General features: G+C 35.4%; 1 protein-coding gene across 5 annotated transcripts in view; it reads left to right on the top strand.

Annotated features, from left to right (window-relative positions):
- Positions 1-15,286, top strand: part of PTPRK (protein tyrosine phosphatase receptor type K) — a 554,520-nt gene that overhangs the window by 425,532 nt on the left and 113,702 nt on the right. For all 5 annotated transcript variants that reach the window (XM_059400696.1, XM_059400693.1, XM_059400695.1 and 2 more), the window contains exon 8: positions 9,308-9,610. In XM_059400696.1, coding sequence (XP_059256679.1) covers positions 9,308-9,610 — 303 coding nt within the window. The remainder of the gene's footprint in view (positions 1-9,307; positions 9,611-15,286) is intronic.

The raw sequence follows: 15,286 nt of genomic DNA, 5'->3' as shown, positions 1-15,286 counted from the left end.
CTCACCAATTTCCAACCCAAAGTTACCTCTATCCCTGCTGAAGTCACACTACTTCTTAGCCCTTTAGTCTCCCCTAACACACTGCAATCTTTGGATTTCTCTACCAGTCCTGCACTTGATATGACCTCCAAATTAAGTTTTCTGAAGAAATTAATTCATTATATCAATTTTCTGCCACTCAGTGACTCTCCGTAGCCTTTTATTTTATTTCCTTTTAAAGACTTTATTTATATATTTGACAGATCACAAGTAGGCAGATAGGCGGCGGAGGGGTGGGGGGGAAGCAGGCTCCCCGCCCAGCAGGGAGCCCCATGCAGGGCTGGATCCCAGTACCTTGGGATCATGATCCAAGCTGAAGGCAGAGGCTTTAACCCACTGAGCCACCCAGGCACCCCATCTCCATAACCTTTTCGATCAAGTGTAATCTCTTACCATGCCATCCAACATATTCCCAATCTTTTCCCAATCAGTTTTTCCTACATAGTCACCTACTAGATAACTTGTTCAGCAACCAAACAGGATTTGCATTTTGTTTCCCTTTCCTTTTGTATTATTTACCCAAACTATGTCTATGGATCATCTTGTCTTATCCATAGAAATCTAATGCTGCCAGATGTCTCCTCCATTTGACAGAAGGAAGTTCTTTCTCCCTTTTGAATTCCTGTAGTATTTTATTCTATTCATATACCATTTATATCATACTGTTTTAATTCTTTATCTTTTTTTCTTAGCTAACATCTTTGCTAAATACACGGTGAGCTCCTTGAGGCCCATTACTGTTTCTTTCACTTTAACATGCTCCACAGTACCTAATATCATCAACTTTATGTAAGAGGCAATCTGTTTTTATTTCATAACAGGTGAATGACTTATACAAAATATTTTAATATCCTTTGCTGCATGAAGGTTACTCCATTACTATATTTCTTCCCAAGTTTCTGCCAAAATTTTGCTCCACAACTTTCTTCAATTTCTTGTTTCTGTCCCAAATTTCTTTTACTAGAAATGTAAAAGAGAGAGAAGGAAAGAGAACTGTTTTATAAAATCACGTGTATGGGAATACCTAATACAGATTTAAAAATGGAAAGTAAAAAATTGGGAAGAAAGAACATTTGATAAATTTCGGAATGCTTGACGGCATTAATGAATGCGAACTCCATTGTTTTTTCATCATTGTGGTTACTTATGTTGTTGTTATAGGTGGTATTTCCTGTGATGCCCCTATGTGCCATTCACCGTGCTAGGCCATTTCTTTCAATTATTTAGTCCTCAAAACAGCACTTGTACCCAGCTTATATATAATATGGTGAGTTTTCAGCAATATCCTTCTACCTCAGGTTATTCTATGACTATTGATTTCAATTTAGAAAATGAAAAATTTCATGTATTCATATCTCAGAAATAAAAAGAAGTTATTGGTAAGTCACAAGACTAATGGATCATTGTGAAGACTTAAGATAATTTTATTGTTGAATTCTTTGATAGAATTTTCTCTGAATTAATGTCATAGTAGTAGAACAGTCTTGAGTCTCTGTTATTTATACTCTAATATAAAAATTCATCTGTATGTAGTCAGCCCCCCCCTTCAGACCTAGCAGAATTAGGAGGAATGGTATAGTAGAGTGCCCATCGTATGTACAGTATATGTATAAACATGTACATGCACAAATATGTGTGTGTGTAGCTGAAAAAGTCCCATCTCAATGAAAACTGGGGAATAAAGGGCACATGCCAATTATGAGAAAATGTAATTAGACAGAGATGTCTTCTGAGTTATTACAGATGCCATAGAGCTCAAAATAATTGAGTTTTGTGTTCTGTGTGTGTTTACTTTGTTGAATGTGTGTTTCTGAATATTACACTAGGTCAAAGTAAAATTATATTAAAAGTCACTATTTTAGTAATAACAGTGCAGTCTGCAGCACTTATTAAGCAACTGTGAAAAAATACAGATTTAAAAACACTATATTGACCTAGTAGAGTGAATCTCTGCCTCTTGGAAAACTATTTCTTTCCACAACTCTTTTAGTTTTTGTATACCAGTTAATAAAATACTACTGAAATTATGGTAGTGGTTTATTTCACAAATGTATAGGTTTATAAAGCTACCCTCCCCTAATTTTAAATGAGAATTTTAAAAATTTGACTTATATGAGGGTCAAAGTGAGCAGCACTTAATACACCAAAACAAAATGCTTACTGTTAGATTTGAACCCTTGGTATTTTTTTACGTACTACATAATAGATAGAATTTTTGCCAATTCATATAAATACTAAATATCCTCAAAGAATTGAGGATGTAGAGCTGTTTTTTCTCCAGTGTATAAGCTGTGAGCATTTATCTATCTATGTATTTATTTATTGAATATGAGATTAAGAAAGTAAAGTGTAGTGAGTTGCTTCTGCTGGTTTTTTTTTTTTTTTCTTTCTTCAACTTTTAATTTAAATTCTAGTTAGTATATAGTGTAATACTGATTTCAGGAGTAGAATTTAGTGGTTCATCACTAACATACAGCACCCAGTGCTCATCATAACAAGTACCTTATTTAATACCTATCACCCATGTAGCCCTTTCCCCCCATCAACCCTCAGTTTATTGTCTGTCTTTAAGAGTCTCTTTTGGTTTGTTTCCATCTCTTCCCTCCCCCTTCCTATTTGTTCATCTTTTTTTGTATCTTAAATTCCACATATGAGTGGAATCATATAGTATTTGTCTTTCTCTGACTGACTTACTTTGCTTAGCATGATATGCTAAGATTTCATTATTTTTTATGGCCAAGTAATATTCCATTGTAGATCCATATAAACGTGTATACATACACACACACACACACACACACACACATCTTTATCCACTCATCAGTCAATGGTTATTTGGGCTCTTTCCATAATTTGGCTATCATTTATAATGCTGCTATAAATATTGGGGTACATGCTTCCCTTCAAATCTCTATTTTTGTATCCTTTGGGTAAATACCTAATAGTGCAATTACTGGATCAAAGGGTAGTTCTAGTTTTAACTTTTTGAAGAACCTCCACACTGTTTTCCAGAGTGCACCAGTTTGCATTCCCACCAACAGTGCAAGAGGGTTCTCCTTCTCCACATCCTTGCCAACATCTATTGTTTCCTGACTTGTTAATTTTAGCCATTCCGACTAGTGTGAGATGGTGTCTCATTGTGGTTTTGATTCGTGTTTCCCTGATGCCGAGTGATGTTGAACCTCCTTTCATGTGTCGGTTAGCCACTTGGACATTCTTCTTTGGAAAAATATCTATTCATGTCTTCTGGCATTTCTTAACTTGATTATTTGGAGTTTTTTTGGTATAGAGTTTGATGAGTTCTTTGTAGATTATGGATACTGACCCTCTATCAGATATGTCATTTGAAACTATCTTCTACTATTCGATACACTGCGTTTTAGTTTGTCGATTATTTTCTTTGCTGTGCAGAAGCATTTTATCTTGATGAAGTCCTAATAGTTCATTTTTGCTTTTTTTTTTTCTTGCCAAGTAGCTTCTGCTTTTGACATTGAGTCCCTCCATGTGGATACATTTGCATCTGGACTTATTCTTCCAGACCTAAAGAAATGTCAAGTTTGTGCATACTTTGCCTTAGCTCTAGGGCTATTCAGAACTCCTTCAAGCAGTTCCAATAGCAATTCAACTACAGCAGAATTAAATAGCACATACATTCCCTGTTTTCAGTGCTCTATAAAGGGGTTTTATAGAGGAAGCCAGAATGCAAAAGGAAATTTGATATAAAAAGATAGAAGAACATTTCTCCTTATTTCTATAATTTATTTAGGAAAATTAATTCTCTGATTATCTTAGGATTAGCTTAGGAGAAAATGTTGAAATGTATAGTCAGTAATATAACAAGAAGATTTAAGATTTACTTCTTAAGGTTCTCAGTCCAGAAAGTGTTAAATAGTTTCCTTTTTCCTTACTACTTTTCATTTCTACTTTTTTCATGTTCACATGTCTACTTTATTTTTTAATTTATTATTTTTTCTAGTTTTTTTCTTTTTTTTTAATCATGATAAGTGTACTCTTTAATCCCTATCCTCTATTTCCCCCATCCCCCGACCCACCTTTCTTCTGGTAATCATCAGTTTGTTCTCTGTGGATAAGAGTCTGCTTCCTGGTTTGTGTCTCTTTCTTTTATTTTTCCTTTTGCTCATTTGTTTCTTAAATTTCCCATATGAGTGAGATCATATGATATTTGTCTTTCTCTGACTTAGTTTGCTTAGCATTATACTCCCTACCTCTATCCCTCTTGTTGCAAATGGCAAGATTTTATTATTTCCCTTTTTAACATTAATTCCAGTGTATTTTTAAAAAATATTTTATTTATTTATTTGTCAAAGAGAGAGAGATCCCACAAAACAGGGGGAGCAGCAGGCGGAGAGAGAGGAGCAGACTTCCCACTGAGCAGGGAGCCCGATGTGGGACTCAGTCCCAGGATCCTGGGATCAAGACTTGAGCTAAAAGCAGATGGTTAATCCACTGAACTACCCAGATTTCATTATTTCTTAATAATGAACAATTCCGTACATATACATATATATACACACTACATCTTCTTTATCCACTCAGCAGTTGATGGGGTGTGGGCTGTTTCCATAATTTGGCTATTATAGGTGCTGCTGTAAACATCAGGTTGCATGTATTACTTCAAATTAGTATTTTTGTAATCTTTGGGTAAATACCTAGTGGTGCAATTGATGCATTGTAGGGTAGTTCTATTTTTAATCTTTTGAGGACCCTCCATACTGTTTTCCACAGTGGCTGCACCAGTTTGCATTCCCACCAACAGCGCAAGATGTTTCCTTTTTCTCTGCATCCTCACACCAACCTGGGTTGTTTCTTGTGTTTTTGATTTTAGCCCTTGTGACAGGCGTGACAGGTTTTCTGACAGGTTTTCGTTTTCTTTGAACAGACCTCTACATTTGCTGTTCAGAACCATGGTATCACTATGATGACTGCCCCCTAAAGTCATCTGTAAACTTTAGATTATTACTAGGAATATCAGCTGGTTTTGGTTTTTTTGTTGGTTTCTTGTCTCATTGTCTCTACTCATTTCCTAATTTACTTAAGTAATTTTCCCCCACTTTCTTCAATGAAGTAATGTCATACATTTCTAACACAGTTACATTTTTTAATTTACTTCTTATTTTTTATAAATTTATAATCCCTTCTTCTCCCATACTCCTACTTGTAGCAAACATCAGTCTATTCTCTGCATCTATGAACTTCATTCATTTTTCTTTCTTTTCTATTTTTTTTATTGTTTTAGATTCCCCATATAAGAGAAATCGTATGGTATTTGTCTTTTTCTGCCTGGCATTTCACTTAGCATGATACCCTTGAGGCCCATTCATGCTACCACAAATGGCAAGATTTCATTATTATTATGGCTGAATAATATTTCACTGTTTTCAAATGTACAGACACATGCACACTTTGTTTCCATATCTTGCTTTTATAAATAATGTGCAGTAAATATAGGGTTACATATATCTTCCAAGTTAGTGTTTTATTTTATTTGTATAAATACCCAAAAGTAGAAATGCTGAATCATAGAGTAATTCTATTTTTTAGTTTTGTGAGAAACCTCCATTCCGTTTTCTATAGTGATCACATCAGTTTACATTCCCAACAATAGTGCTCAAGGGCTGTCTTTTCTCCACATCTTTGCCAACACTTCTGTTTTTGTTTTTGTGTACATTTCTCTAGTTATTAATGATGTTGAACATCTTTTCATGTATTCATTGGCAATCTATATGTCATCTTTGGACAAATGTGTATTCAGATCTGCTGCCCATTTTTTAATTAGTTTTTTTTTTTTTTTTGGTTTGTTTGTTTGTTTTGCTTTTTGCTATTAAGTTGTATGAGTTCTTTATATATTTTGGTTATTAGCCCCTTATCAGATATATGAGGTATATATATTTCCTAACATTGAGTAGGTTGTCTTTTTGTATTGTTGAAGATTTCCTTTGCTATGTAGAAGTATTTTGTTTAGTATGATACAGTTCCACTCTCTGTTTTTTATCTTTCTCTGTTTCTTGTTTATCTTGCTTTTACTTCTTTTGTGTCAGATTCAAAAAACCATCACCAAGACCTGTATCAAGGCGTTTACTGCCTATGTTTTCTTCTAGGAGTTTTATGGTTTCAGGTCTTACATTGAAGTCTAATATATTTTGAGTTAATTTTTGTATATAGTTGAAAATAGTGGTCTAGTTTCATTCTTTTTGTGTGGCTGTCCAGCTTTCCCAACACCTTTTATTAAAGAGACTGTTCTCTCCCCCATTGTATAATCTTGGCTCCTTTGTTGTAAATAATTCCCTCTGTTCCACTGATCTATGTGTCTGTTTTTGTGTCAATATAATACTGTTTTAATAACTGTAGCTTTGTAATGTAATTTGAAATCAGGGAGTGTGATGCCTCTAGCCTTGGTTCTTCATTCTGAAGATTGCTTTGACTGTTCAGGGTCTTTAATGATTCCACACAAATATTAGGATTGTTTGTACTATTTCTTTCAAAAATGTCTTGGAATTTGGAATTTTTTTTTTAAGATTTTTATTTATTTATTTGACAGAGATCACAAGTAGGCAGAGAAACAGGCAGAGGAAAGCAGGCTCTCTGCTGAGCAGAGAGCTCGATGCGGGGCTCGATCCTAGGACCCTGGGATCATGACCTGAGCCGAAGGCAGAGGCCTCAACCCATTGAGCCACCCAGGTGCCCCTGCCTTGGAATATTTTTTAAAAGATTCATTTATATATAGAGAGTATGTGAGAGAGAGAAGTGGGGAGGGACAGAGGGAGAAAGAGAGAAAGAATCTCCAGCAGATGAAGGAATTGATCTCATGACCCTGAGATCATGACCTAAGCCAAAACCAAGAGTCAGATGCTTAAAGAACTGAGTCACCCAGGAATCCACACCTGAAATTTGGTAGATGTTGCATTTCATCTGTAGATTGCCTTGGGTAGTATGGACATTTTAACAATATTGATTCTTCTAATTCATGAGCATAGAATTTCTTTCCATTTATTTGTATCTTCTTCACTTTTTTATGCTTTTCTTATGCTTTTAAAATTGTGTTAGAATGCAGGTAAGTGTAAATTGAATAGTAGGATAAAATGAAAAGATGGATGAAAGAGAGTGATCATTTGGAAATAGAGAAATTTAAAAAAAGGAAAGAGAAATTTATAAAAGGGGTAAATTTCAAATTTAAAATACGGTGTTTTCAAGTACCTAAATACTAGATATTTAAAAAAAAAACAACTAAAACTAAAACAGAGGAGTAAATATTTACTGGTGTTTGTGCTCATCATTTTATGGGAAATTTTTATTCATATACTCCAAGTATTTTAGGGAGAAATCTTACTTTCTTTTTTTTTTCTTTTTTAAAGATTTTTATTTATTTATTTATTTATTTGACAGAGAGAGAGAGAGAGGGAGAGAGAAAGAGAGAGAAATATCACAAGTAGGCAGAGAGGCAGGCAGCGAGAGAGGGGGAAGCAAGAGAGGCTCCCTGCTGAGCAGAGAGCCCAATGTGGGGCTCCGTCCCAGGACCCTGAGATCATGACCTGAGCCGAAGACAGAGGCTTAACCCACTGAGCCACCCAGGTGCCCCAATCTTACTTTCTTATTCTAGACTTTTGTCACAATGGATGGTCTAACCTGAACTTGACCTCTAAATTCTATCAGATTGCTGCTGTTAGGCAGTAAAATTAGTTTATCTGGGAATTTAAGATGATGCTACCTATAACTGCCCGTCATCTTGGTGGTCAGTGGTGCCAAAGAATGTGTTTTCACTAAACTGTAGCCTGAAGTTTGTGTCATGACCTCACTCCCATGCCTGGTGGGGAAATGTGAGCATAGAGCTAGACATATAAAGAGGGTTTTTTTTGTTTTTTTGTTTTGTTTTGTTTTGTTTTAATGATTAGAAGGCCACATCTTTCTTCCAACCTACTTATAATGCTTAATGTAAACCACATAAAACAAAAGTGATAAAATAAGGGGATTGGATACTGTGAATAATCAGAAGGCTGGCACAGAGCATTTAAAACCCAAGCATTGGATTCTACCATGGATTAATTTGCATGTATATGTATGTATTTTTGTAGTTTTGAGGTTTTAAATGGGCACCAGAGTGTATTTCAGACAGCACATATAATGCATTGAACTAGAATCCCCGTTTGGGCTTGCCATCTGTGTGCCATGCTGATGATTTTTACAGAACTGAGATTTTAGTCTCAAAAATGAAAATTTATAAAAACACTCAAATTGGGTTTTTTGTATTATTTATTTTCCTTCTTTTTTGTCTACTGACTCCCAGTTAGGAAGGGCATTGACTGTTCTTAGTGAGTGAGTTAAGGGAGGTTCCAAGATGGCTTTGACCTAGGCCTTGATTTTAATCTCTTTGTTCAATCAGAGTATGAAAGCTTAGCTGTGTTTTGGTTTGTTTACTGTGTAGACTTTGCCATGGCCATGACTTTCATAGAGTAATTATTTTGATTAAGTTAGACAATTAAAGTTAGTCTTGCATGAGGAAAGAATACACTTGGGAAGCGGTGATGGATGGACTCCAGTCTTCAGAATGTTTAGTTCTGCCAGCATTTTCCAGTTGAATGGAAATTCACCTCCCAGTTTGGTTTGGGTGACAGTGAATGGACTGTCAGACCTGAGTGTTTCCTAGAAAAAGACAGAAAGAGATCAAGAAGGATCGATGACAATGCAAATATCCACATGTGTTCTTGCAAATAATTTTTCTCAGATATTTTTCTGCTTTGATGAACAACATCATTACTGAAATAATAAATCTAAATTAATATCTGTGTCACTTTTTGGTAAATGGTAGTTTAGTATTACAATTAGACTAATTAGTATACACCATAACTGGTGACATGACAAATCATAGAGCAGAACGTGTTGACTCTTATCCATTATGATGTATTAGCTAATTGACTTGCTGAGTAACGACAAGAGAAAAGAGAGATGGGGAATTGGGCGGTAACAACAACAACTATAAAAGCATTATGGCCACATTTTCAGGGTTTTGTCTTTCCGCCATGTTCCTGAGTACTGTGAATTGTTAACATTTTCCATTTCTTTTCCCATTAGTAAATCATAGCCCCTGACCAAAACCTTCAGAAATAAGATGATGAGTAAATAAAATGAGAATAAAAGATGATTTCTGCGTTTTCCTAGGTGTACATCTGCTATGTCATGCTCAGTGTTTGATTTTACCTAGATTATTCATTGTGAAGTTGACAGCCATCTGCATCTTTGATTTATTTTTCAGAACCTATGCGAACTCCAAAGACGTTAAAGATTGCTGAGATACAGGCAAGACGCATCGCTGTGGACTGGGAATCTTTGGGTTATAACATTACTCGTTGCCACACTTTTAATGTCACTATCTGCTACCATTACTTCCGTGGTCACAACGAGAGCAAGGCAGACTGTTTGGACATGGACCCCAAAGCTCCTCAGCATGTTGTGAACCATCTGCCACCTTATACAAATGTCAGCCTCAAGATGATCCTAACCAATCCAGAAGGCAGGAAGGAGAGTGAAGAGACGATTATTCAAACTGATGAAGATGGTATGTTCATATTTCGTTATTTTAAAAAGGGGGAATCATATAATCAGATTATGTCATTGCTTACTATTTTCTCTAGAGTCACCAAAATTGAATTGGATTCCGAAATCTGCTAAATACTCTTAATGAGGTTAACTTTGAAAAGTGTTTGCCTTTAACTAAAAAGCTTAATGTTCTTCAGAGTAGCATCAAACACTGGATGAAATTTACCTCTACTGTTTTCTGTTTTTATATGTTAGAGAAATAACAACTACACTAGAGCTTAAAGTTTTTCCTATCAAATATATAAAAATAATTCTCACTATTCATGGCATTACATCATTTACCTATTGGTGAAATGCACTTGGTTAAAATTTAGTTTTTTACATTTTACAAACCAATAATGCAACTTTCATTTTCCTTAACATTTGAAAACAGCATTGTTTGCCTTTCCACTCATTTTTAGATGGTTTCATGTAAGTTTAAGTATAAAAGAAGGTTGAAAATCATATATTTAAGTCTCAAGAAAGGCCCTTTTCAGATATCATCAAGCTGTCATCTTTTATCCATTTTATTACCACCCAAGGAATTTAATTATATAATGTCCAATGTCTATATGTGTCACTTCAGAATTATTAATAGGAACAAACATTTATATTAATATTATAATTTACCCAAACCTGCTCTAGCATTATAGTTTGTCATTAGTGTGAATAAGTACATTTCTTGATTGAATAGAAATGTGCCCTGTACCCAAAAGTTGTACAAATGATGATACTATGATAATAACAATAATGTATTATTTTGATATTAGACATTTTGTTTTCAAAATTTACCATTATGAAAGGAAGCATGAAGGGAAAAAAACAAAATATGACCTATTTAGTGAATGGAGGCAAAGCTGAACTCTGGGAGTCAGGAATCCTGAGTTTTCGGTCCTGGCACCAATAATTCTGTCACCTTACCCAATCTGTTTGTTTACTCCTCTAGATTTCCATTTCTCATCTCTATATGGAAAGTTTAAGTAAGCTGATCTCTCGGGTTCCATCCCCTTCTGAATTTCTCCTTGAATAGCCTGTCATTAGGGCCACATTTTTGTTTGGATTTTGGAAAACAGGATGTATTTCATACCCAGGTGTTTTCAGTTACCCTCAAGTTCTGAACTTTAGGCACAGATACAAATTTGGATGACTATCAAGTATGAGACTGCCTTAAGATAGGTCAGTAAAAATTAAAAAAAAAAGATAGGTCAATATACTACAGTTTCTAGAAGTTTTTCCATATCACTTCAAGCTCTCTCACTTTGGAAAGTAGAAATGACCCAGGTTTGTTCTATTATTTTTGTTGTTATAAAAGGAAGTGAGAGCTTTTCAGCCTCATTTAGCTCAGATTTTGAAGAAAACAATATTGTCCTAAAATTATGTATGGAGTTATTTTCATATTTCTAAAATTTTCAAAGAATAAACCTAAGACTTATTTATGATAAATGCATTTTGTCATGTATAAGGTAACCAAACATGATTACCTCAACTATCATGTTTGCATTTGCACCTAATCTAAGCCTTAATAACATTTCCAACAACAAAACTTGCTCTTATTAGAGCACTCATAAACCCCCACACATACACAGAACATAGCCCAACACATTATTATATATGAAAGAATAATTAGCCTAATTGTTTCATAGATGGATGGTAGAAATGGAAAATCTAAGATTGAAAAGCTCTGAAAACTCTCTATTTCAGTTCATAAAGTGGGATAAATACTAAAATGTCTGTATTACTCTAGACCTTTTTAAGCCATGTTTTTAGTATTAAGAATGTACTTTATTACCTGCCCTTAAAATTTTAAAAAGTTGATTTCTTAATCATTTTATTTTTTAAATTTTTAAAAAGATTTTATTTATTTATTTGACAGAGACGAAGCGAGAGAGGGAACACAAGCAGGGGGAGTAGGAGAGGGAGAAGCAGGCTTCCCACAGAGCAGGGAGCCCAATGTGCTCCATCCCAGGACCCTGGGATCATGAGCTGAGCTGGGGCAGACGCTTAACCAACTAAGCCACCCAGGCACCCCTTAATTGATCATTTTAGACTCAGTTACATTTGTGCTTTTTCTGCCAATCACTCTCTAATGATATAATTCATTTTGGTGGTATACTTTGGTATGGCTTTTAGTTTGCCTTTCTTTCCCAGAAACCAAAGAATGCAGCCAGGCTCATGGAACTTTTTCATATTTCATTAAATTTTCAAATGTATTTTTGTGTGCACCTACAACTAGATTAATAATCAGGAAGCAAATTGCTTTGAAATCTTAAATTATGTCCTAAATCCATCAACTTCATGACTGTGCTATTTATATAAAAACAGTTTTATAAAATCAAATTAATGGATTGTTTCTTATTCTAGTTTTATTTTAAGGTATGTTTTGAAGAACTTTTTTACTGGCTGTAATGATACTGAGTTTCATGTTACTTCATAGCATGGTCACAAAGTAATTCTTTCTACTGTAAGAATTTTTTTTCTTCTCCTTTGTTTTATGTAAAAAAACTAAATGACTGCAGGACAAACTTTGTATATCTCCAAGTAACTCAGTCTTAAGATCTGCTCACACGAGCTCCAGTTTCTACAAAGAATACTTGATATGACCCAATGTTCCTGAGAGGAGGGACAGAATATCTAAATCATAATCTATTGTTGCAAAGATCGATGGGTTATGATGATCTAATTAAGTCAGTCTTACTAAATTATTGCTGCCCTATATACATAGAAAAAGAATAAATTATCAACCATCTAATAAAAGAATATAATTTCATGAAAAGAATTCTAGGGAAATCCATAAATCATGAGAGCAAAGCTAAAATGATTTCCCACCAGAACCCTAAGGTAGAATTTATATTTAATTTATTGCATACATTTTTTAATGCATGGGTAGAATTTTTCATATGTGATTTTGTTTTTATTTTTTATCCTAGCATTTACAAAAATCAATATTATGAAGTTAGCTCAGCAGAAAACCCTGGTTTGGGGACATTTTTTGCTAATACAGAGGTATTTTTAAATGCACATTTATGATATTTGACAGAGAGAGTGATCACAAGTAGGCAGAGAGGCAGGCAGAGAGAGAGTGGGAAGCAGACTCCCTGCCGATCAGTGAGCCAGACATGGAGCTTGATTCTAGGATACTGAGATCATGACCTAAGCTGAAGGCAGAGGCTTAACCCACTGAGCCACACAGGTGCCACTCCCTTTTTTTTTTTTCTTTTTTTTAAAGTTAGCTCTACACACAGCATGGAGCCCATGGGGCGTGAACTCATGACCCTGATGTCAAGACCCAGAGATCAAGACCTGAGTTGCGATCAAGAGTTGAACACTATAGTGCTTATTTAATATAATCTTGCCCAACCCACATTTCATTTTTCCTCTCTTCCCTTTTGAGAGTTATATTTTAAAGGACTTTCCTATACACACACACACACACACACACACACACACACACACACACACACAAAATAGCTGAAACAGCTCTCAAATAAATCACAGGCAGGGGAATGAAAATCAGCATTCTGCTTCCATTAAAAGTTGTTGATGTGGAAATGTGAAGTGACATTCCCTGCAATACGAAGATGGCCATGATGATGGTCTTAGTAACTTCATGTTATATTTACACAAATCAAAAGTATATAGAGACATTATGTATAGATATTGTCCTCCTTCACAGTTGGAGAATTATTAAATATAATTAATCTGTGCCCACTCCCCGCCCCACCTGTTTATGTGTGTGTTTTGTCGTTCACCTAAGTGTACTTCTTTCTCTTGTCCACTGTACTAGTCCTAGTGCAAGATCCATAGCATGGTTCTATCTTGGCCATAATTTTTCCACAAACTTTTCCCATTTACAAATAATGACCTGTAGGTACTTTAAGTGAATTTTATTGACAAAGTAGAATATATGTAAGAAGAGTAGGGAGGGGCGCCTGGGTGCTTCAGTAGGTGAAGTGTTCAACTCTTGATCGCAACTCAGGTCTTGATCTCTGGGTCTTGACATCAGGGTCATGAGTTCACGCCCCATGGGCTCCATGCTGGGTGTAGAGCTAACTTTAAAAAAAAGAAAAAAAAAAAGGGAGTGGCACCTGTGTGGCTCAGTGGGTTAAGCCTCTGCCTTCAGCTTAGGTCATGATCTCAGTATCCTAGAATCAAGCTCCATGTCTGGCTCACTGATCGGCAGGGAGTCTGCTTCCCACTCTCTCTCTGCCTGCCTCTCTGCCTACTTGTGATCACTCTCTCTGTCAAATAAATCAAATCTTTTAAAAAGAAGAAGAAGAAGAGCAGAGAAATACATAAATTCTAGGAAAGATATTCTTTAATTCTGCCCCTCTTCTGGTGCAGAATTATGCAAAATTTATAACTATCTTTATTTGTAAACAATTTGAAATACATCCACCCCACTTTATATATTTGTTGGCCAAATTGTGGTTAATGAACACAGATAATAATTACAATACCATCAAATAAACATTTTCTCACTAATTGGGGTCTTGCCTTCTCCTTCCTTCAGCAGCCACCATCTATGAAAGTTATGGAAAGGTGAAGAAATATTTTTCCTTAATTACAATCATAAGCTTGTTTTCACTCTGCTCAAATGACATAACACCTATCACCCTTGTTAGTTACCAAAAAAGGCCCATGGCAGCTTCCGTAAGTGTCCCGGAGTACACACATGGGCTGTGATGGCCTCTTTGCCTTGATCAACTGTCTAGGCTCTGCCAATACAGGGGACCGGGGACTTGCAGGAAGTGGATGCCTTTGGTTAAGTGCTCCCTAAACCCTCAGCAGACAGACGCATGTAATTATCTTCTGAAGTTTAGTGCTGACATCTTTTCTGTTTATGGGTTTCTTTCCTTTATGGTTTTTCTCTTTATGAATTTATTATTAATGTTCCAAATTACATTGGTTGTCCCAGAGGTCATAGCATCATTCATCGTCTCCTTGTGGTCTGAAATAAATCTTCCTGTTTTGACGTATCATTCAGAATTTCTTGATGCTGCTAGCTACGATGCAGTGCATTTCCTTTGATCCAGTGATTTTTAATTTACTTCAATCCTTACAAAATTGCTGTATACTCTGCAACTATATTTCTAGATAATGCCATGTGTGAAGTTCACTGAAACGTTAGATTAAGGAAAAATATTAATTAGAAACAGTACTTGCCCAATATTGGGTCAATATTTCAAAAGAAACCACATATTTTAAGCAAAGATGAGCAGGATATATATTTAAACATTATCAGAACAAGAAACTGGATATTTTTGTGAATAAGTAGCAACTATATATTTAGACAAAGTACATAAAAACAAAGAGCAAAAGCATCTGATGTTTTATATTTTGTCAATAGAAACTGACACATTGTTCATTGCTGCCACTGGGTATTGTCAGTTATATGACATTTGCAAATAAGGAATGGTAAGAAGGTTTCTCAACTCTTGTCATACCTGCGGACACTTCAGAACTAGTTATGCTGATTGTTGAGTTCTGGACAAGTCTGATGTTGTAAAATGGTTTGATCCTTAGCTTTACAAAAGGGAATTTCATTTAAAAGACTGAAGCCCGTTCAGTGGGTTAAGCCGCTGCCTTCAGCTCAGGTCATGATCTCAGGGTCCTGGGATCGAGTCCCGCATCGGGCTCTCTGCTCAGCAGGGAGCCT

This window comes from Mustela nigripes, chromosome 5, assembly GCF_022355385.1.
Source record: "Mustela nigripes isolate SB6536 chromosome 5, MUSNIG.SB6536, whole genome shotgun sequence".
NCBI lineage: Eukaryota > Metazoa > Chordata > Mammalia > Carnivora > Mustelidae > Mustela > Mustela nigripes.
The sequence above is the reverse complement of the archived record's forward strand: the minus strand, read 5'-3'. Positions and strand labels throughout refer to the sequence as shown.